This window comes from Apteryx rowi, unplaced genomic scaffold (assembly GCF_003343035.1).
Source record: "Apteryx rowi isolate R43461 unplaced genomic scaffold, aptRow1 scaffold_170, whole genome shotgun sequence".
Classification (NCBI taxonomy): domain Eukaryota; kingdom Metazoa; phylum Chordata; class Aves; order Apterygiformes; family Apterygidae; genus Apteryx; species Apteryx rowi.
Window position 1 is genome coordinate 1145019 of NW_020447975.1, and position 24158 is coordinate 1169176.

The 24158-nt window shown below is 37.3% G+C and overlaps 2 protein-coding genes and 1 long non-coding RNA gene across 8 annotated transcripts in view; 1 reads left to right on the forward strand and 2 right to left on the reverse strand.

Moving 5' to 3' along the window:
• CTDSPL2 (CTD small phosphatase like 2) overlaps window positions 1-351 on the reverse strand; it is a 46425-nt gene extending 46074 nt beyond the window's left edge. Inside the window, exon 1 of the mRNA XM_026060700.1 lies at window positions 99-351. The gene's annotated coding sequence lies outside the window, so the exon portion shown is untranslated. The remainder of the gene's footprint in view (window positions 1-98) is intronic.
• Window positions 352-369: 18 nt separating this feature from the next.
• LOC112963552 lies at window positions 370-24155 on the forward strand. Of its 2 annotated transcripts, XR_003252630.1 has the most exons (4): window positions 370-8749; window positions 17488-17622; window positions 20366-20734; window positions 21964-24155. It is a non-coding gene; the product is annotated as an uncharacterized LOC112963552 (long non-coding RNA). The 2 variants fall into 2 exon arrangements; XR_003252629.1 differs by having other exon boundaries at window positions 20366-24155.
• Window positions 10230-24158, reverse strand: part of CASC4 (cancer susceptibility 4) — a 29913-nt gene continuing 15984 nt past the window's right edge. The window contains exons 9-11 of one of the 5 annotated variants that reach the window (XM_026060702.1): window positions 18156-18323; window positions 16891-16941; window positions 10230-13658 (exon numbers count right to left, since the gene is read on the reverse strand). In XM_026060702.1, the coding sequence (XP_025916487.1) occupies window positions 13585-13658; window positions 16891-16941; window positions 18156-18323 (293 nt within the window). In that variant the 3' untranslated portion in view covers window positions 10230-13584. The other 4 variants (XR_003252628.1, XM_026060703.1, XM_026060704.1 and 1 more) reach the window with 4 other exon arrangements.

Here is a 24158-nt window from a genome sequence, read left to right on the forward strand (position 1 = left end):
AGCTCCCGCGGGAAGAAGCCGCCGCCGCCGCCCTCCCTGCGGGCCGGGGGCTGCCGGGGGCCGCCGCCTCCCCGCGCTCGGTTTCTTGTCGCTTTTACCTTCTTTTCTCCCCCTCGTGAGGCAGCGGCGGCTCTGTGGGTTGCGTTGCCGCGTGGACACGCCTGTGGATTCGAGCACCAAGTTTTATTTCCACTTTTTTTTTTTCCTTTTTTCAGGCAGCCTCTCACGGTGTTAAACGCTGAAGGTGTTGGAGCTTTGGTGTTTGAACGGCTTAACGAAGCAGCTCGAGCGAATCGTGCAGGGAAGTAGAAGCGGATGCGTAGTGAGTTTGGATGTGTACTTTACGTGCTCCTGAACTTGTGCGTCTGTTTCTTTCTCTTTGCGATCCGTTCATCCACCACGTTTTTCAAAAAGACCTCGTTTCCTGAGATTAATGTGTTTTCTGACATTGAGGCAACTTCTCGGTGTATTGCAGAAAATGGAACGTTTCTGTAAAAGTAGCTTTTATCTGCATTCCCTGTACTTTAGCRGAAGTAGGGAGAAGCCCACGCAAGTATTGTGTGTTTTTTGTCTTCTAATACCTATTGACCCTCTTTTTAGATTTTAAACCAGGATCCTATTAGAAAAGACCCAGCTCTCCAGTGAGTTAACGTATTTATTGGCTTGTTAAACTGAACCACATCTGCTGCCATGACTTGTTTTAAAATTGTGTCCTAGGGTTCTAGCGTTCTTTAGCAGAAGACATTATGAAGTTAATTTTACCCTAGTTTCTTAAGGAAAGAGGTAATAAAAGAGATAGTGGAAGCAGTGTAGCCCTCATTCAGAACAGGTTGTCTTATTCCTTTAGTGCGCTAAAGTATTTCTAAGCACACTAACAAAGCATAATAGTTGAATTTTTTTTGTATGATCAGCTGTGAAAAAAGTTAGCTTGGGCATGTTAAAACTTAATTAAGATTGTTTGTCAGTCCATTAAGAAGAACTAGTATGGCAAGATAACTTTGTGATGTTTCATAATACAAGCCTAAGAGGACATTAAATGATACTTAAAAAGTGGGAGTTTTAAAAAATGGTAGGTGGAAATACTTTTTCAAACAGTATGCAATTAAAATGAAACTAATCGGCAGAGGAAATMATTCAGGCTCAAAACCAAGATTCAAAGCAAGCAGATATTTGTATGGATACCAAAACTTTCTAATGCTTTTATAAAGAAAGCCAAAAACCATTTAGAAGAGAGATTAAAACGTATGACTCAGGGTTCAAACTGGCCTGGGTAGGAATGAGAACTGTGCTTTTCTGGACTGCAGATTACTTAAATATATCTTCTGCCAGAGGTCTTGGGCCATCCTCAAATCACCTGGCTCTGAGCAGTGTCTGAGAAAGGATTTTGAGCCAGAAGGATTGTGAGCTTTGCCATATGTCAGGTGGGAATAAATGTGAAGTCATATTGTTAATTGACAGTGCTATGAAGACAGAAGTTCAAGTGTCCATCTACTGTAACTGTTCCCCAGATTATAATTTATACCAGGAAAAGAATATTAGTTCTCTGTGTGTAAAATACGAAAACACTCAATAATGCTGTGTCTGCGTGTGTATACATCAGGCATTAGAAGCTTAGAGTGTGTACTAAGTTCACAGAAAAGGTTCATGTTTTGGCAGCAACGGTGGGGTTGGTTTTTTTTTTTTTTTTTTTTGATGGTGGATTTCAGGGATTCCATCAGATTGAGATATTCTAGGTGAATGTTTATAGAGAAACTGAGGGGGAAAACTGTACAATTGCCCGCAGTGTTGCACATTCTTGAAATGTTATACTCTGATCGTTTGAAAAGTCATTCTTCATATTTTATGATTTTCCCCCAACTTTCTGCCTTTTTGAAGTCTTGGTGATCCATTAGCTTTGTGTTTATGTTCTCATTTAAAATGACGTGCTTTAGGGTGACTTCCCTATTCATTGTAAAGATTAAGTGTTGGTGAGTCCACCAGCTTCTCTTCATAAGCAGTTTCAAATGTCTGCAGTTAGGGACTCATATTTTATTTCACATTTGAGTTTAACTTCCAGCTATTACATCTAATACTTCTCAGAGAGAATCARAAGTCACGCACTGCTGGAGTTTTTCTTTCATGTGTCAGGACCTACCTGCAGTGATCAGGTCACCTCTGATWTCCGTTTCRTAAGCTGAAGACAGTGCGTTCTTAGGTCTTGCCTGCTGGGCTTTGTTTTCTGGGGGAGAGGGTTTTATTCCCTGGATAACTTGGGGGTCCTTTCTTTAATTTCTCTCCAGTATTTCAACATCCTTTTTCACTTGTTGATTCCAGCTGTTACCCTAAGCATGGCAATTTAATGTTATTTACTTTGCCAAAGGGAAAATACTGTGACCTGACTATGAGAGAGAGTTGTTGTGTAAACAAAACAGATCTTACTTAGGTTTAAAATTTTCAAATGACCTATTTCCAATATTTGTTGTTTCTCTTGCTTATCTGAAAGAAATAACTTGTTTATTAGGTAAATAGAATTGTGCACTTGAGTTAAATGAAAAGCAGCTACTAGGCTGTGTTTGCCTCTTTGTGCCTAGATGCCTGTGATCCAATCTGTCTGCCCAGGAGCAGCTACAGACTCACTGTTTTAACTGCTTGTACTTCAGCTAACAGGAACTGGAATTCATATGTACTGTTATCCTCATACAGAAACAAAGGCAAACACAAATGTAAATGGACTTACATGTACATCTGATCTGGCACAGTGCATCTTTGAAGAATTTACAGTCATGAAACAATCCCCTATGGATGGAAACGTACATGCAGAAGTGATCAAGTCCAGTTTTAGGTAGTTAAACTGTGGAATGTCTGTACTAGCGATCCCATTGCTGCTACGTGGGAAGAGTTTAATACGGGTTGAGGAGTTAGAGTATTCTGCTTTCTGTGTCAGTATGAAGTTTTTGCATAACACCRTAGCCTTGTTTCTAGCTGGCTAGAAGATTCCAGTGCATTCTCGTATATAGGTGTATATGCCCCCCTTAAGACAAAACAGTGCTGTTCTGTAGAAGTATTGGTATGCTTAAGCATACCATGCTCCAAGCATCTCACCTGCCATGAGGCTCTTTCCCCTTGACTTTCTCCTCCTTTCCTTCCTCCATATCAATTAGAAAGTCATTATCAGTTAGAAAGTTCTAGTTACTGCAGAGTGCGCACTATTTCTCCACAGTACTGAAAGTTACTGGAAGCACCAGATCTCACTTCTTTTCAGTTTCTTCCAGCAAAATTTTTGATCATATTAAATGTTTTGGACCTACTCCTCAGAGTGCTATACTTGGGTTCCAGAGGATTTAAAGTGCTGCCTATATCCTGGGATAAAGGTGACAACTGACAGCTCGATTTCTGGCATGGTGAAATTCTCCATAATATGGATGAAGCTCAAAGTTGTCAGATACAGAATTTCTTGAGAGGCTGGTGTTGAACAGTGGAATAGACTCTGCTAAGAACTAGGGACCTCACAAGCCTTCCTTCCCCTTTTCTTCAAGTAAAATAACATTTTGATCCAGCTGTTCTCCAATATGCAAACAAAATAGTAGTATTAAATATATTTATATAAAAGAAAACCTTGTACGATAGGAAGACGCTCCATTGCGTATACTTCTCCTTGTGAGAATGTAAGAACATCTTGAGAGCTGTTAATCACTTTCCTTGGTTCATTTCTATAAAGGCTGAGATAATACAGTAATCAACAGATTCTAGGGACGGGATCTGAATTACTTTTTTCAGTGACAAATTCACGGTATGAGAGGTTTTGCAACCAAAGCTGATAATTCAGTCCATGTTTCAAACAAGCTTAAGTAATGGACTGATTGTACTAATAATTTCATTGTTGCTACCTGAGAAATACAATTTTAGGAAATAAAATGTCAGGTGAGTTCAGATTAAATTTGGGCTTTTCTTGTGGCATATGAAAGTTAAATAATTTTTTTTCATGGTATGTTTGAATGTAGGCAAGGATATGAATTCTTTAGTAGCTGTAAGATACTTGGGAAGGAGTGAACTTGTAGAGTGGAGGTTGAGGTCTGCACGTACCACCACAAGTGTATACACATGTATGTTTGTTCAGGCAAATCYGCAAGAGTCTGAAATGAGAAGTAAATGGTTAGGTGTGCATGAAAGTTGTGGGAGTGCCTGATTAGTAGCTGTACTGTAAAGTGGCAGATAAAGACCTGGCTCCTCTTCCTTTTTTAGCATTGGTTTCACCTTTGGCAGATCATAAATTGTGTTTGTGAGGGGGCAGGGGAAGTTTAATGTAGCATTTTATTACAGTGTTTTCAAAAATCGGTTATTTATGAAGAGGGTCTATTGCATGTGTTAATATTAAAATGAAGCAGAAATGGATGATAACCTGTGTAAAGTCTAGTCAGCCTTGTGCCCAGGCAAATCATATGCTGTGAATCACTGAAAACATTTAATCTTCTACTGCAGTATACTGGCTTACAAGAGATCTCTTGTTCTGCAGGCTTTGTTTTTTTTCACTGTTTATGATTTTGTCTGTATGAAAATGTAAGGTGCTAAAATTAAATAAAACACATACCATTAGTTAATTAGTACTTGTTTTCATCTTCCAACTTGTCACTTTAGTGCTCAGAAAATATTTAAGTAGAGTTCTCTTTGCAGCTATTAAAATTCTGAAAACTTTGGTTACTTTCATTTGTTTCATATATAGCCAGTTCTTACTTCTCAGTAAGATATGACCATCAGTTTGTTTGCTTTTTCCTAACATTTAAACTGTAATAGTTTCTTGAGTGAGTCTGAGCTTTTGTGGGTTCCACATAACTTTGAGAAAGCTTTGGCAAGCCAGACTGCTGGGAACCTATGCAAGGGAGTAGTTGGGTGTAACAGGAAAGAAGTGAGTTCTCTCTTTGACTGTTCTTTGCAAGTGCTTGTATTTCTTCTGTTTGTAGTAGAAATCATCCTTCAGTCTTGGCAGCAGGTCTTCAACTTACTATTCTTTGTTTTCCTTCTGTATGTTACAGAGGTACCTGGAGTTTGTAGTCATAGTTCTGCTGAGATTTTTCCCAGTAAGCAGGGTAAGCACCCCTCAATTTCTTGCTTACTGGATTTGAAAACTGAATTAAATCATCTTCAGAGGAAAATTTAGTCTCCTTCCCACCATTTTGRGGGGAGGTAGGGGAGAAGGGAAGTAAAGTAAGAAGGAGGGAGGAAAATAAGTGGTAGAGAGAACATTCCTAAATGAATTCTTGTTGATTCTTTTTTGTATTTTTCCTCAACAAGCTAAACTTCTACAAGCTTCAGATTTCACATATGTCTCTGAGGTACTCATATTTTAAACTGAAACAAAGATTTATTCTGTGATTTCGATCAACCTAGTTGATTTGAGCTATCTTTAATGGAATAACAGTTGCATAAGCTTTGGAAGTTCATATCCCATTTGTATGCTAATGTCTCCAAGTCAGACTTCTCTTCAGGGCTGGGCATAAAAACAAAGTACTGCAATCACTCGCTGATCAAAAATGACTTAAGAATATGTATTTTCTCAGTTTAACCTTGGGCAAAATATTTTTGGTATCACAACAGATTCATTTGCATTGACTTGTGAGTGCTTTTAAAGTATAGCCTTTTATAACTAGGGTTTTTTAAGTTTGGTTATTTATGCAGAGCGCTTAGGCATTTTGTTCGTTTGTAATTTTGCATTTGAAATCTTGAGTAAATGGGACAATTGCAAAAATGTTCTGGGTCTTTGACAGGATATCAGCTCTAGGTGTTTGAGAAACCCGGTATTTTCTTAAACTTCCTCACACAGTTGTTATATGTTAATTAGTTTACATCTCTAGTGTGCTTTGAAGCTGTAAAGTGCTGTCATTCTTTAATTAAAGAATTGGTAGAGATCACCATATTTAAACGGATGCAGATAATTCATAATACATTTAAAACCATTCTTTCAATAAACCTGCTGCCATAGTCTGTATTGTGCTTTTAATTACTCCATTATTCTATTGAATGCCAAAATCTGGGGTTTGCATCTTGTCCCTAAAGAATGAGGACATCCAAATGTCTGCTATTTGGCCCAGCTGTCATTATACCTTTACACCAAGTACTATGTGTAACAGTTATTTGTTTTATTTAACCTATGCAGGTGTTACAGTTTAAGTAAGTTTTGGAAACTTTAAGATAACAGAAGTATTCCAGGCATTTTTGAACAATAGTTTTACCAGCCAAAAACTTCCTGGTTGACATGAGAGCAGCTTCAGACAAGACAGAAATGCAGTGATTGGTTGTTCCGTTCACTCTCTCCGACCTGGCAGTCACAGTGGCAGTTACTATACTTGGCTTTTAAAATCAGAAGAGAGGAAAGTAGAAAAGGATTCAAGTATGTGGAAGACTTCCAAATATGTGTACATGTTCTGAACATACATATTTCTTGTTCCTCTGTTTTCGAAGGATGGAAATTTTGTTCGCTGGATGCCCTCACTAAGAGTGTCATAAACTGAGCCCAACCAAATGATCTTATTACAGCAAGATCTTACTATATTAATCATTCCCTTTACCTGCTTTGTCCCACCTAACTTCAGGCGCTTCGCCTAGATATCTAAATCAGGAGCCCGCTCACTAGTCCATGGAAGACAGGAGAAAGAGTCTAATCTCTGTTTGGAAGAGTTTGTTCCTTTCTATAACTGTAAAAAGAAACCCAGAAATATTAGACATTTTACAAATTATCTTAATTAAGTGCCTAAATTTGAGTAATATGAATTCACGCCTTTGTAACAGAAACTGGCTTAGCGCTGCTAACAGGGTGTGTGTGTGTGCATATGATGTGTGTCAGTGTCTGTCCTCTATTCTTCAAGTAACTCCTTTTCCATTTCATTAAAAATTCTGTTTGATTTTGATCAGTGGATTGAAAAATTAAAGATAGGAAATGAAAGTAAGAATAAAGTATTTTGTTTACCCCTTAAACATTTGCAATATTATGATCCATTATAAAATGATTTGTACAACTCAGTTATGTGTGTAGTCATTGCTACAGCGATGGTGATTCAGATGTGCTTGGAGCTACTTATAGTAATACAAAAGAAAGTTTGTCATGTTAGGATGATCCTTATGTTTTAAAGGTGCAGTTTAAAAAAATAAGACATCCAAAAAGTGATTCTCTCTTGATGCAAGTGTCCTTCCTGTGTACTTAATCGCAACTCTAAATGGCAGTAGATTTAACATTTAAAAAAATGTTTGATAGACACAGCCTAAGCTAATTTGTTCTCTTGTCCAGTTTGCTAAGTTTTATGTGAAGATTATTATTAGATCAAATTTTACATGTTCTTGAATAATCAGTCACTTAACCTTACGTACAGTACTATGTTTATAGACATGTGTCTAAACTTACCAGAAAGTAAGAGATAAGAATGCAGAGCTTACAAAGCGAGAAACATATGACCTTTCTGTTATCATTAATGTTAACAATGCTAGTTCTTAGCACTTAAATTGTGTAGAAAATGATAGTTGTCTCATATGCTGCTTAAGGTTTTCATAAAACACCAATTTCTGTACCTTTTCACGAACCTTTGTTAATACTGCTATACCAAATAAGATTTTCAAGCTTTAGTTTTTTAAAAGCTATTTCAATTTTTATCCCTAAGTTTTCTAGTTTGGTTGAAGACAGTTGCATTGGATGAGCACAAAAAAGAGGGAGCAGTTAATTATGCTGTTAGGAGCCCTAGCTTACATCATGGGAAGCTTTTGGTGTTTTTTTGACATACTGTCCTCTAGCAGGGGGAAGAGCTAATTTAAAGGGTGGTTGGTGATGAACTGGAAGCAGAGGGAACAAATCAAAGTTTATCATAAACAGCAAAGGTACTTTTTTACTCAAAATATAGTGTTTTCTTCAATCTTTTAAAGATAAAATGCTCTTCCTTTCTCAAAATATGTGATGTCTCTAAGAAAGACCGAGACTGGCCAGCAGTGTTTCACAGATTAATGCAGGTTGTTTAGATATAGATTGAGGCAAAACATGTATGTTTATGAAAAGCTATGAAAAAGATCAGTTGGTCATATTAGCTGCTTTTCCAAGAGATTACTCCCTAAATACATTGTCATATTTTTAATATGAGCCTTAAAACAAGAATTTGATGAGCTGAATACTGTTTTAGCTATCTGGATATGTTGTCTAAACACAAAAGTCTGGACTTGCTTAACTTGTATTTCTTTATTTCTATCAGAGCATAAAGAAGACCTAAGCAGGGACATCCCTTAAAGATGCTATATTTGATTTTTCTTGTAAACTGGTTTGCCAAATGTGAGAGCCAAATGTGAGAGCCAGTTTTATTTTGAAGTCTAGCTGGTGGTTTCAGGCAAGCAGATGTTAAGTAGCTCGTTCTCTCTGAAATATGTCAACGTTTTGTATGCTGCTATTTCCATGGAAACTGGTATTGGCTCAGCAAAAATGGCATAGGGATTTCAAAACTACATTTTAAAAAATAAAATCAAGTTAGTTAGTCATTCATATTTTTACTCCTAAAAGCTCATATTGGTCACGCTGAATAGAACCCATCTTTTGAGTATATTAGGTGTAGTCATGGGAATTGGCAGGTCAGTGATTAATATTTTTTAATTAATGTTTTTAAAAAGTGAGCTAGTGTTTCATAGAACTTCATTAGAAAAACATGCATTTATTTAATTTTTTTTTCCAGCACATTGACTTCTAAGCAGTTGAAGGCGGTCACATTTTCATCACTTCTTCAGATGTTCCCCTGCCTCAAGAAAGGTGAAATATGCATTGAATGACAACTAGAAGCAGGTTTAAGCTACTTGGCAAACTTACACAATTCTTTTTTTTTAATATATATATATATATAAGTGGCTCAGGAAACACACAAAAGTGATCACATGTGAGTTTGGAATCTTTAGTAGCATGTAAAAAAGAAGCAGGCCCCTATTTCTTTGGGCTAGTTTGATTGCCTTTGGGGACAATTGCTTTAAGAATAGCCTACTTAGAGCCAAGATAATTACCCCAGTTCAGCATTGCTATGGCACTAAAAAATAGGCTTTAACTAGCAGGACTTATTACTTCCAAGGCTATTGCCCAAAAGATAAATCTCATACATGACATTAATTTGAGGACAGGGAGTTCCAGGAATTCCTGAAAAATGAGGATGCCTCTAATTGTAGTCTTGCATCTTCAACTTTGTTATTCAGAAATTCAAATTTATTTTCTAACTAACTCAAGCAGTGATTAGATCATGCCTTTTTCAATATAAATAAAATATCCTAAGTCCCCTAGACCAGTGGTTCCCAGCTGCTAAAGAACTACGTTCAAAGTGAGGCACAGAGTGGGAGAGGATGTGCTACATGTATGAAGCAATTAAAGAGAAAGCCTGGTAAATCAAGAAAATGGTAAGAAAAGCCACCAACAGAGTTGTGGAGCTGTGCTGTAAGTCAAGGCTGTGAGGGAGGTTCCTAGGACTAGTGTAGTCCAGAAGAGACTGTTGACACTGCATGAGGAGGAGGCAACAAAGCGGGACTGCAGCTCTGGAAGAGAAATGGGACTGAGAAAGCAAGGGGCTAACAAGGAGGGTGAGGAAACAGTAGCAGCAGCATGGGCATGTGAAGGAGGAGACAGCTTAGAAAAACAGCTGTAATGAAGCCACCTACCAAAGAAAAGAAGAAAAAGGCCAGGAACGTTGCTCTAAAAAATGTTGGCGGTTTMCCAAAAGAACACAGACTTTTTCACTGAAGTGGAATTTGTTTGACAGAACAATTCCCTTTAGAAATAAAATTCTTTAAACATTGGATCACTAAATAATGAAGGGTAAAGTGCTTAGTGACCTAAATTAGATTCCATAAAAGGATACCCACTAAGGATCAGAATGTGTTTCTATATGGGCTATACTTAAATCAAGTATTTTCCCAAAATACAGAGGAAGAACAAGTCTACAATTCCTGCATATAGCTTTCTATCTAAGTCTCCTAATGCTTTTCAAATAGGAAGAAGGAATTAGTGGTGTTCGCCTATTCTCAAAACTAACTGAATGTTATTGGTGCACCAACCAAACCAGAAGTGAAATTTTCTTCTAAATAGGAGACTGCTCTCCTTCATAACTCTACATCTTTCACCTTCCATGTCTAAGGATTTCTTGGTTGATTATGAAAAATAAAGCTGTGAATATCATTTTCTCTCAGAACATAAGAACACAAGAATAAGTAGACTGAGTCAGACCAAAGGCCTGTCTAGGCTGGTATCTTGCTTTTTTTTTTTTTTTTTTTAACCATCTTCTTCAAATAGTATGAAGAATGTAGCTGATTTTTTTTCTTCTCCTGGCCAATCAATTTCAGCCATCAGTAATGTGGCTGCAGACTTAGCAGTGTTTGCCAGGCAGGAGAAGTGCGGAGTGCTGCTGCGTCGCAGCTGTGGGAGGACCTGCATGCCAAGAAATTGTGTCTGTTGGTGCCATCTTCTAAGCATTGTTCAAACTACTTGGAGATTACTCTAGCTCTACAGTTTTTATTGTTAGCTTTTGTAATCTCTTTCAGACCAATTTAGGGCAAAAGTGAGAGTATTGCAATTAAAGGTATTACTGGGTTTAGCAAGGCATTGAAAGATAGGATGAGTATTGTCTTCATTTCTACTATTGTTAGACCTAAAGAATCTTAACACGGGGCTGTTCCTAAATATAAAACAAGAGATGGCCTGTAGCATACAAAAAAAAGAAAAAGTATGCATTAGGAAATTGATTATGTATATAACTGAGAATTATATAAGTGAATGTGTGTGTATATATATATATGTAATATACAGTTCTGTGTATGAGTATTAAATCTAACTATTTTCCAACMTCAGTTATCTAATGACTTTGTTACTCTCTAAACATACCAGATAATTCCATTTTATATACAAAAGTAACCACATTACAGGGAAAATCAGAACAAACAGAAAAAAACATATTAAAGGAGCTGTTATATCATTTTAGATATCACAACCAAAATGGTAAACATGCTAAAATGATTCCTGAGCACTAATAGAATATTCTGCTTTTTATATAGATGTGGGGGTTTGACTGCTTGCTTTAAAAAGCATCATACTTAGGTGAATTCAAAGAAATACAGACTGCTTCAATATTCTAGAAGATAACAAACAAGCTGAAATAAAATTCTTACTGGAGTGTTCCCCATCAACTTACTGGGAAAGGAGGATAGTGCCAGTGTAAGAGTCAGGGTGTGACTACACAACTGCTGAGAACTAGTTCGGGTGTAAACATCAGCACCTTCTTGTTAGCATACTTTCTTCATGGAAAGCCAGTTAGTTTATTACTTCCTAACAAAAAGTTGCTGACCGYAGTGCAAGAGCGTGTATGTGGCAGTTAGTTACTGAAAGGTAGCGCGTTTGCTTGTAGACTTACCCTTGTTTGTACGCTGACCCACAGCCATGGGGGCTACAAGGGGTGGGAAGCAGCAGGTCTGGCACAGCCACCGCAGAAATGACAGCTGCCGGTGACCAGCCCCAGCAGCTTTTATACAGCAACAGAGCTCAGGGAGATCTGTGTACAGCAAGTACAACATTGCCAGGTTAGGCTTACGGAGGAGGGGGACAGATCAGTAACGGGAGCTCCAGCTTTGCTGCGTATGTTGGCAGGCATATTCACAGTAATGCACAGGTATTTGAAGCACAGACTTTTGGCTTAAAAATACCCCTGGAGTAAATGCTTGTGCTGCGCTGCATGCAACACTAAGGGTGCAAGGCAGGTGTGCTTGAGCGCTGCAGCTTGCCTGGTGCCTTGGGAGTTGGCCTTTATGAAGCAGCTTTAACCATGCTGCTGCTAGGTCAAAATGCCTCACTTTTCTGAAGACTTAAGTTAATCCAATTTTTAAAAGTCAAAATCACCTTGACTTATGATTTTGCTATAAAAGAAAGCAAAGGCAGAAGCCTCACAAACTTTAAACAACTTAATTTATTAGAACCCAATAAATGTTGCTTTCATTAGAAGAAGGAAGTTAACACCTAATTCAGGGTGAAATTACATTTTAAGACAGAAACAAACAAATTTGCAGTGCTTAAATACAGTATTTACTGATGACTTTTTTAGAATTCTGGTACAAGTTTATACTTATTGTGTGGTGTTAGTATGGTTTCTAATTCTGAGCAGGTTCAGCATTTCATTTTCAACTGGAAATATATCACACCATGCAAAGGGCCATCCCCTCATCTGCCTCCCAGAAGTACATAATGAAGAGTTTTGGCTTATGCATTGAAAGCTTAAGCCTTAAACAAAAAAAAACCCAAGCTGCATCAGCAGAATCTGAAATTTTTATTTCATGAAGAAATTGTATATTTAAGACTCATTGGTAAAAGATCCCTGGAGCCAAAAATTGTTTGAGCTTTGAAATTTAAAAGGTTTACTGAATTGCATCAAGCAAACCTTAACTGTTATTTTAAATCCGAACCTGAGTACAGAGATAATAAAAGTACAATCACCCATGTCACAGGCCCTATAAATTATTTTCACAGTAGCCCTTGCGGAGAAGCAGGTCGGGTTAATAATCTTAATTTCCACTACTGTAGATCAACAGAATCATTTCCATAAAATTCAGAAAGTGCTTAAACACAGAATACAAAAAGTATCTAACTTACAAACTCTTCTGAGATAGAAAAGCAAAATGTGGAACATGCCAGATGTCTGAAGAGATTGTATCAAAGTACTGTAAATTAACTTGAGTGACTGTGGTGGATGTGATGCTCTTGAAACAGTAAAACAGTGCATACAACGTTGTATTTACTGATGGCAAGGGTCATTCCTTCCGTTAAGGTTCTTACAAAGCTGTAGACTTGTCTTTATTTCTCACTGAAGAAACACTTTCTTTAACATGTACACAAATGTATTTCCTACAAGCTGTATTATTTATTTTACTTTTAAAATAAACTATAGTTACACAACTTTTTCAGGATGTATCGAATTATTAGAATTCTAATACCACTGATTCCCAGCTCTAGCTATAAGCTTTGGTCACTGTATACTAGAATTAAAATGGTACTTGCTTGTGAAGATTATTTCTGTCATGTATCTTTCCTCAGTTACATTAAGGAAGGAGTAATTTTTTAACATTCAGTTTTCATTCTCAATTGATAGCTCACCTGCAAACTACAAAAACACAGCACTCATGAAAAAAGCAGAGTATTTTTGCTCATACAGGTATTACTGTAGAAAAGGAGTCCTTTGGCTATACATTGTTTCCACAGTGTATTTGTTACATGAGAGATACAAACTGTACAAGTTCTCCAGTTTACAAAGTTTTCTAATTTGCAGAAACAATTCAGCCTATATTTATAATATTGGTTGTAAAGATTATTACAGATAAGGTACAGTCTAATTGGCTCAATGTAACAACAAAAATGAAGTTTTAATACAATTTGCAATAGTACAACTATGTACATATGTACAGAACTGTTTCCTTGTGTTACTTCACTAACTTTGAGTATACTTATCACTTTATTATAGGYTTCTTTTAAAGTAACAAACACTGAAGTAAAAATGGTTCAGTTTTGCAGCACTTCAAGTTCTTCAGTTGAGATCTCTTCTCATCTACATTTCTTGTTTAACTCGGGGTTTAAAGAACACCATCACTGAAGCGTGGCTTGCCATAATCAGCAAGGTCATTTTGAAGATCTCTTTCTTCATCATCTGTAATTGAAATATTCAGACCAAATCTGAAGTGATACTACTGAAAAATATTTAAACAGTTAATGCACACATCCACACAGATTTAGCCTTGTCTGGTTAGGGGAATGAAGTCATCAGGGAAAATAKGGAGAAGGCACATGGGCCTGCAGTTACTAGTCCAGCTGTCAGCACTTTGGGAGTTGTCCCTTCTGAACAACTGTGACTTCACACTGTTTGATATCTTTGGCTTTCTTACAGCTGTGTTTCAGAGATTTATTGACTTAAGAGATTGCAGAACTAGTTAAACTTACTATTCTGAGAATGTTCCTTTAAAGGTTTCAAACTCTCCTGCTAAAACCCAACTACAAAGTAAACTTTCTGAAAAATTACATTGCCAGTATTTAACCCTTCTAGCATTAATATATAAAAGTTTTTACAAATAGTTGGGTAGCTCATGGGACATGCATAAAGATGTTATTATGACCCCCCTCTCCAGGCCTCTGAATAGATTGTGAAAGAATAAAGGTAACACTTTTTCCATCTACTTCTCAGGATTAAAAAGAGATATATTCCAATTTCTATGGCACAGCACTTTTTCAATGATGTGATTTTTTTCAGCAATGCTCAAATTGTACTTTGCTATCAACATTTTTACATATTGCTATCTTGCATCTCAGGAACTTGAGTGTAAAATTTGAAGAGGGACTTTTATGGAGTTTAAAATTTAAAAAGCAGATCTTAGCTTTTTTTAAACTCTCACCAATGGAAATCTGCATTTCTTCTCTCAGCACTGCTGAAGAATCAACAATACATTTTTCACCACTATTCTTTACAACTGAATCAAATTTATCTAGCTAGGTTATCATGTAATAACTATTTAGCCCACCAGTCAAGACATTTATCTATTCTTGAGTTGTGGAGGAACTACGTATTCAGCCAGGAATTATATATCAGGAGAGGTGGAGAGCAGAGTCAGGAGTGATGTCCGGTAAGCAGTCTGGCAATTGATGCGGAGAGGCCACTTCAGGAGCACCACACCTTTCCCAGCTGCACTGAGTTCATCTTTACGTGGATTTACAGCTTTACCCTTGGCTGGAAGGGTGAGGGGTTTCATCTCTTCTTTTCCAGATCCCTAAAAATTCTCTCTCCAACACTCTACTCTTTCCTACTTCTTAACTTCTGTTCTTCGGGTTTTGGTTTTTGAACCTCATGAAAAGTCATAAGAAAAAGCAACTTGTGCATCCTCAGAATAGCATTTACTATAGCACATCAAATTTTTCCAGAAACCCCCCCCCAAACCCAAGTTCAATACTTTTTGCAGAAGACATGTTTTAAACTACACTTCTGAAGTTTGACAAACAGCAAAAGCACCACAGTCTTCATGACACCCACTGCACTAAGATACTCTGCATCCTACTTCCCGTAATTCAGCTCTCTCCTGTGCGGGTCCTGAGCTGCCTTCACTCAATAAATGAAAGCCCTAAAACTTCAGCTTGTTTCAAATAACATGCTTCTGCTGTATTTCAAAGCTTAGTGTCCCTTTGTATTTACAGGAATGGAAAGCAAAGTTGAAGTGATCGATAAACTTGCAGGAAAACATAACCTTATTTAATGAATAATGTCTTTTCTTTGAGGAGAAACTGGAGCTCTTAAACACTTTTCCTTCTAAAACAGTCCTCATTTTGCATGCTGATAGAGTAATTTTTGTGAAAGTGTGAATAAGCAAGCCTTACCTGACRGCACCTACTCCCAACAGCTAAAGGCTTAAGTTTATCTACATGACACATGCTTTTATTTTGTAAGAAGCAATTAATACAGCATGCTTATAATTAGTATCACTTGATTTGTAAAATCCTTCACCATCCAGCCACCACAGAGAACATTTACTATACAGAAGCCAACAACTTTCATAGCACCTTGCATTTCAAATAGGTAGATTGAAAGAAGTAATGCCAGACTGGATACTGACATTCACATAAAATATCATATCTCCCCAACTTGCAAGTTTTCTCTTTGATAATACCAATCTAAGGCCCACACATTTGTAGTGGAAACAGAAAAACATGTTTAACCGAATTGGTTTGTTTGCACATGCCACGTGCTTTGTTCTAGCCTAATGCAAAGCTACATGATGGTTTCCTAAAACATCACTATAGTTTTAAAGTCAGAAATTCAATTTTTTTCTCCCTATACAATCACAACAACCCCTCCCTGCAATCCCCCACAATCCCACCCTCTCCTCCCCTGCAAATAAATTAGTGTAAAAACTAAAGCAGGCATTCTTTCTTTTTAAAAAGCTCCTGGAAGTATCACTTTCCATGCTGTTTGACTTGCACAAAAACTAGTTAACAAGTTATTAGGAAACAAGATAACAGGATAAAAACAAAGGACTTGGAAACTTAAGGCTGAAGTAGTAACATATACTGCTTGGACTGTTCTTCAGGAAGAGGCTTCCAGAAGTCACTCTAATCTTTACTATCTGAAATTAAATACAGTATGTCTAGAGATGTATAGAGGAGCCGAGGAGAAAAGAGACAGATGTTTTACACTTGGTAAAAAATTTAAAGCTGCACAACTAGTGAGCTGACAGGTGTCACATCTAAATGTGAAATAGTTTTATAGGGCCACTTACAGTTAGAGCTCTATTTTTCAAATATTCCTTGCATTGCAAGCTACATAAGCACACCCTTTACTGTTTTTTCAAATTTTCCACCAACAACTGCTATTTAATGCCGACCCTTTAATAACTGGCATATCAAATGCCATTCATGTTATTTGTAATAGTTTGCAGCATACATGATATTAACTGTTGCTACCTAAAGCCATTAGTTCCTCTGTAAAGACCACTATAGCAATGTATTAGTATCAAACTCAGGTASAGCAGAAGCTGCATACTGCAGAAAAAGAAATGCTGCATTACTGTTTGATTTGGCTAGGCAGCCTCCCTCCCACCGCCCCTCAAACTTGTGACTGGAGAGGAGTGACAGCAGATGAAGATTATCCAGAAGGCTGAATGAGGCAAACGAGCAGTTAGCACTATGAGATTTAGTGACAGTCAGATGGTCTTGGTTAAACTTCCAGGAACTGTTTTGAATTCCAATTAAGTACTAATGTGGTGAGCAACGAGACAGCACCTTCTGTGTAATAGGGGAAACTGGACTAAAAAAACAAAACAAAAACACAACCTAACTTGCTTGGATTTATGAAGCATAGTTGGAGTATAGTTATACATATAAACATAGTGTCTACATACCAGGCTTTCCTTTCCGTAAGGAAATCATAATCATTAGAAGCAAGTCTTCTCCTTCCACAACACAACATCAACAAGAGGCTGAATAAACTTTTGTACCTTCAACTGGAAGCTAGGTTTTACAAAGAATATAAACCCCAATAATGACCTATCCAAAAGAACCAACATTAGTAATCCAGAGTGACTGAAATCCCCTGCTATAGTTTTGATCAAAAGTGTAATAAAACAGACCACAGTTTCTGGAGCAGCAATACAGTTTTCATTTTATCAGTAAGTTAATCAGTTGCCTAGGTTTCTGATCCATACTTTTCTTTTGCTTGTTCACGAGTTTCAAACTACCAGCCCAGCCAGGAAGTGCTTACACTGCACAGCTAGATGCACTGCCACAGAAATCAGTTGCTTTTTATCATTTTTTTCCAGTAATTATGCTTGGATACCAATGAAATAAGAGCCTGAGAAACTACCAGCTAAAAAACGTGCATTTATGAGGCTCAAAATCAGGGTGCATGTAGAAACTCAGTAGGTTGCTTTTCTTTATTTTGCACTATTTTCTCAACTGGAAATACTGTATATGTTTACTTAAACATTTTCACCCTACAGACATGCAAGAGCCTTTCACAAAATGCTACCAAACTACTACAGGAACCTGGAAAATGGCAGACAATGTGGAAGATACATGGCAGACAAGCAATGAAGCGTTGCTGATACACTGAAATGCATGCAGAACAAAAGGCGGTAAACATGCATWTGTAGCTATTAGGCTAGCACCAGATTAATGAGTTTGAAGTTTGGTTAACAAGGAAAACCAGAAGTCTGTTGAATCTGTATAACGCACAAAAGTTACGCTTACAATTGATAACGAAGACTTCATTGCATACCACCTCAAGGCAGGTGTTACAATATAAGCAGTAGTTTCAAAAAATACCCTTTTCTATTTGAAAATTGCTTTAGTAAATGTCAAAGATTAGATGTGCCAACATACTAGATATCAGATTTTGGTGTTTAGACAAAACTATTTCTGAAATTTTAAGTGTCTTGACTTTCCTAGCATGAAGTGCATACAAGATTGACATTTATCAAAATACTCTCATTGCGAAATACTATAATGTTGATTTTCAAATGGAAAGCAAGACTGAATTTGAAAAATTGGCCAAAGTTTATTTCATATTATAATTTCTGATTAGGTAAAAATAGCAAGGCTTTACACAAATTCAACAAATAAACTGTGGATTTTATTTTAATGGGATGGAGATAAGGCCCAAGCTCACCTTGGACGTCTTCTTCTCCACCATCACCATCCTCTTCCTCATTGTAAGCCAGCTCAGCCTGTTTGTCTGCCTCATACTCACCCACGTTACCATCATCCCCATTATAATCTGCCAGTTTAGAGCCCTGCTGCGGATCAACAGGGGATTCATTCTCATCAAAGAATCGGCCTGTGAAGTAGGCAAAGGATTAAGTCAGAAGCAAAGAGGAAAGAAAAAGATTCTAAATGAAAGCAGACCAGATTAGCATCTTCAGTTTTTGTAGCAGTTTCAACTGGAGGAGAAAGGGAGCAGAAGGGTGCGTGTGGGCAGGGGGAAAACACAATGCAACTTTATGACACAGTTCTGTGCAAAACGGATGTACTTGATCATCTAGAATTTGGACATCATGAAGTCTCATTGCTGTAGGCTTTGCTCGTTGTAGAAACCAATTAGAGTAAGCATCCAAGTATGATCTCCATCTACAGTTACCTACATATACTAACAAAAATTTCCTTACAGTGCCAAAGCACGTACAATGAAAGTTTTCTGTATTCAGACTTCTTCCTGATTTTAGCCATTATAGTAAGTGTTCAAAGATTTTCCTCCTACAAAAGAGGACTGAAATTTTTCTACACACAATGGAGCAATATATTGCTGATTTCTTATATAATAATGTTTGCARAACATGTACCATACTGTCAAGGGTAAAAATTAGCAAAGATCTGTCTGGCATCTCTAAATTGATTTTTTAACTACCTAATTAATTTGGTTTTACACTAACTTTCCTACCAAGGTTTAAAAGTTTTCAGAATGTTTTGAAGCCAGTTGATTTTTGTCTCCCAGCAAAGAATTAAGAATAGTTCGATATAGTGAAATAATGCAGTAGAAAAAATGAGAATTAGCTGGAACTATGAAATGAGTAGACAGTCAACCAAGTACACAAACAAATAATGCTATAATGGCAAGCTCAGAGCAGGTGTTTAATGGGATACTAATGAGATCTGTTCAAGTCCAATACAGTTCCATCTACTTGTCGATTACTTAAAGGACAGAATGTAACACACTAGCTGAATCTGCAGAGGATATAGATCTAGAGGGATTGGGTATAAAAGAAAAAATAGGATTAAAATGTGATACAATCTTTACAGACTGGAAACAGACTGAGAAAAAAAATCTGCCAAGCCAGATGTTAAATGATTCACGTTGAAAGCAGTTAAACACAGAAGTAGAAACAAAGAATATGATTTCAACATTAGAATTAAAAAAGAGGTTGGGGTTACAATGGACAGATATAAGAATAAAATTATTTCTCAAAACAGTGAGAACTATCATACATGGCAGTATATAAAAATCAGGACAGAAACAATATCATAGGACTTATTTGGGTGGGGAAGAAGCAGAAGAATCAACTAAATAGTGCAGCTCAAATGTACAGATTAAAGTTTCAATTATTTTCACAAAATAAGCAAGAAGAAATTATGGTCTGTTCATGAATCAGAAGTTTGATACACTATTCATTTTCTATTCATATCTAGAATTGAATAATTCCTGCTAATATTGTGTATATTTTTGACACTGCCTTTTATTTAAGTAAAAGGACAGAACTGTACAATAGTGCACATTAAGTAACATGAAACAAGAGCTATGAGAAAAGAACTGAATGTGCTTACAGAAAAAACAAGCCTGTAAATATGCAGAAACATTATGACAAGAAGTACTAAATTAGTTTAAGCTGACAGAAGAAAATGTAGGTTAACACACGAGAAAGAGGCCCTAGGAAACAGAGCTAGCCACCCCTATAGGCTTGTCGCACAAGCCCTGGAGCGAGCGCCCTCGCGCACAGGACAGCCCCAGGACGCTCGGCTTCCAGCTCCGCTTCAGGATGCGGCTACTCTTTCACTACAGCTGCCTGCTTCTGCTGGAAGGTTTGGTATGGAAGGGTTGGTTCCTTGAGGATATACAAATCCCACCAGCAGTCATTTTGGTCTGGGGGGGGTCTTCACAGTAACTCCATCGACTGTGCGTACAGGGTCAGATGTACAAAAGATTTAGGCAGTAGATGACTTTGCATGATACTGAGAGAACATCAACACAAGGCACATATATAACGATCTTGGGAGAGCAAGACTTTGGGCAACACCGGAACGGGGTCACTGGCAGCAGGAGCCAACAATACACTAATTGCTTTCTCAGACAGACGTTTTGACAGAATTGTCTGGAATCTTTTGTAGGTCCTGCACTTGATAAGGTTGTGGATCTCTCAAGTCCTTCCAAGTATGAGTCAGAGTGCCTGTAACGCATGCAATACAGGAATTGACTGCATGAGACAGTGATATATGTTGTCATGACGGTTAGAGGTTAGTGACCGCATGGAATGCCCCATGAGGATGTCACTGATGCTAAAATCTGCAAGTAATATTTGCTGAAATGAATTCTGAATAGACACGTGGGCTATTACTCCAACCAGGATCATTAAAAACCCGCGACTGGTAGAGCAGCTGTCCACATACTCATCACTCTAAGGACCTGCTTACAGGATAGCTTGGAATAGCAGCATGCATTGGAGCTGTGCTGTACCCTAAATTTTTTCAGGACACAAGGTAAGAGCACAAATAGCAATATTGCCACAGACACTTTCAGTTTCTGCTGCTTCTGAAGCAGAACCCCTGCAAGTGTCCACATCTCTCCATCTAGTACCAAAGTTATTCTCTTAAATCAATGCTAATRATGGTATTAATCAAAATAAAGTCTTTTTGGCAGAAGTTCTCTGATTCCGAAACCTGACAGTTATGTCAAATATCCTAACCAATAACAGGTTACTACTCCCATTCTGTGAGCTGATGCACAAGTTTTTAGGCACTCAGCAACCAAAATCCCACCCAGGCTATTGTCTAAAGTGAAAGATGTGTACCAGAGCTGGGCTCCTCTGTACCAGTGAGATGAATTTATCACTAAACTGCCTTTCAAAATGGCCATTGCTGACCAATCAGGAAATGAATCTAGAAACCTGGATTATTTATTTCCATATRTGACAGAGAAATCCTCTCCCTCATTACAATTTAAGTTATCCCAAATATGGAAAACCAAAGAAAAAGACAAATCAGTGATGATTACGAACTCTTAATTATCCATTCATAGCCTACAATGGAGACTTTCCATTCACTGCTGCTGCATTCCAAAGCTAACCCCCCCCACATCATCTAATCCACTGTCAGGGAAGACCGCTGATCCATTTAAAAGCCACCAAGAACAGGAATTGGAGAGCCCTGCCATTTCAACTGTAGTTGCTCAGCCAGACATGAGCAGGATCTTCAAGAATCTCCTTTGATAAACTAGTCTTGCAAATCTCTGCATATACAGAGCAAAAGAAAAGCTACACGGATTTCATGATGATTTTGAATCCATCTATCACCACTTCAGAAATAACCATGAGTAGTACTAAAATAATTTAAATCATCTCTAATGATCTGTTTTTAAGAACAGCAAATTGATCTCCCTTCCCCACCTACTCCACCCACATCTTTTTAGAGTAAAATTGGCTTTTTTCCCCCTCATACACTAATCCCCACCTCCCCCCCCCGAACTCCTTCTAGCTTCCTGTCATCTTTCTGAAATGTGGTACTTAAAACCAGATGAGGGCCTCACCAGCAAGCACTAAGTAAAACAGTAAGTTACTCCATGCTATTCCTGTTAACACATCCCAGCAGAAAAAAATAATTTCAAACATTTGTTAGTGACTGTTACCCACCGTTACCCATACCTATCTACTGAACCGCTCTTTAGCTATGTCACTTATTCTGTGCATTTACTTTTCTGTTCTTATTTGCAGACCACTTATGTTTACAAACTATCATGTTGCTGAACATATTTGTCATCCTATTCATCCTGCTATTCATCATCCACTCAAAATACCAAACAGCRCCAAGCAGAGGATGCATCTTTGTAAATCTCACAGATAAGTTTTCCAGATAAAGCTGTTACTGATACCTATGTCTGGAATATTCTTTTCTTAAATTTGTGCACCCAAAGAGCAATTTATTCCTGACCAAGTCTCCAGTAGTTTGCCTATGACAAAGTCATGTTCCTGCTTCTCCAGCTTTTGTTCCTTTGAACACTCAACTATTTCAGATTGTATCACTTTGACACATTTTGCTCTTGACAGTTCCATGTTAATCACTTATCATATTATATTCAAACTGACTGATAATTTGTCTGATTATCTTTCCAGATATCAAAGCTAGGCTGCTAGGTCTTTAGAATTCCCCAAGTCCTCTTTCCATTCATTTTTTAAGGAGATGTCTTTCTGCAGTATGATGGTACCTTTCAAAAAAGAGTTCTTAAAGGTTCAGAAACCACTTTCTTAGGTTTTTCTTAAACCTCTTTTCTAAGGTTTTGCATCATCTGATCCTTTGGGGAAGTTACCAGGTAAGTGAGGGGAGAAGAGAACACACTGAACTCCCACATACCTGTACTCCACTTTCTATCCCAAAACAAACCCTGGATCCCTCTTCTGTTAGCAAATCTGACAATATGCTGACAGGACCTATTCTAATTTAACTTCTGTTTCATAATAGCACCTTAAAAAAACTACAGTAATGCAGGAAAAAGGGAATATTATTTTAAACTTATTTCCCTATTATTCAAAGAATATTTTCAAGAGATTTCTAGAAGTTAAATTCCTTTCTGCAACATCTCCAAGCTAGAGAAGTGCCAGTCAAGTTCTAGACCATGAAAACAACTCCCAGTTAATTTAACCCTAAAGAATGGAGTTACTTCCCATACCAAGCCTTTTATGACAAAAATGAGTTCATGGTTTCAGGTTCATGAGAGTGATCCCAGCTTTTAGAACTCTTTCCATTGACCCCCAAACCAATTCATGATTCTCTTCCAACAAGGTGACTCCTATTTCCATACCATGTTCACCCAACCCACAAAATTAACATAGGTTCCTGGCAGGAGGCTGCAGAATCCTTTCTTTCCCGTTTCTCACAACTCTGAAAGATAGTTGTTAAGTTACCAAGTTGGAACTGTCATCTTAGACTAGAGACAGATTTTAATCATAAAAAACAAAGCCTAACTGAAAGCTACTTAGCTGGGAGTACAAAGAAATTCAAAATTAAATTAAGTATGTAATAAAGAAAAATCTTATTTTGACAAAAACATTTAAGAGATGTATCAGCACTGTGGTTGTTTTTTCTTCCAAATGTCCTTTTCTCACTCCAACACTAAACAACAGGAATTAGCTCTTTAAAAATAACTAGGTTAAGGTACACCTCGTTAGTATACTCCACTAGTAAAGTGTCTCCACTGATACCATATGAAACTTGTTTCAATATGGTGTTCTTATAGGGGAAAGCACTATAGGAAGATGCTAAATCAAATACTATAGGCATAATATACTCACATTGTTACAATACCAACTGCAAATAGAGATGCATCTTAAAGACAACAGTATATAAACAACTGTACCTGTATTTGCAAGTTCTTACCTGCTGTCTGCCAAGCAGTATTACTAACATCATACACAGTAAGCAAACATATGACTTGCACCTGTCTGAAGACTTTTTCCTTGGACAGACATGATGAAAAAGAAGGTTCTGGAAAATTTCCTCACAGAGAAGAACAAACTTCTGGCCAATACACATACACTACCAAAGTCAGTTTCCTCCTAGATAAGGGCTGAATTGTTATGATAGTGTCCAAAGCATGTCATTGAAGTAATATAGCATAAGTATCTCAATATCATGCACGTATCAAAAGTCTTCATCTAACAATCTATTTAACATGTAGTAATTTCCAAAAACACTTTAAATTCCTATAAGCGACAAAGATTTTTAAATAGTTGAATATATCTGAAAGACAACATATTAAGGGATACATTCTATGCAGTCATACATTACATTTCTTTTCAGGCTTACTTTCCAGAAGACCATGCACCGAAGTGCAGCGATTTGCTAGAAAGTATTATTAGAACAGATCTAAAATGAAGAGATTCTTTTCATATATGAATTATATGATATTGAC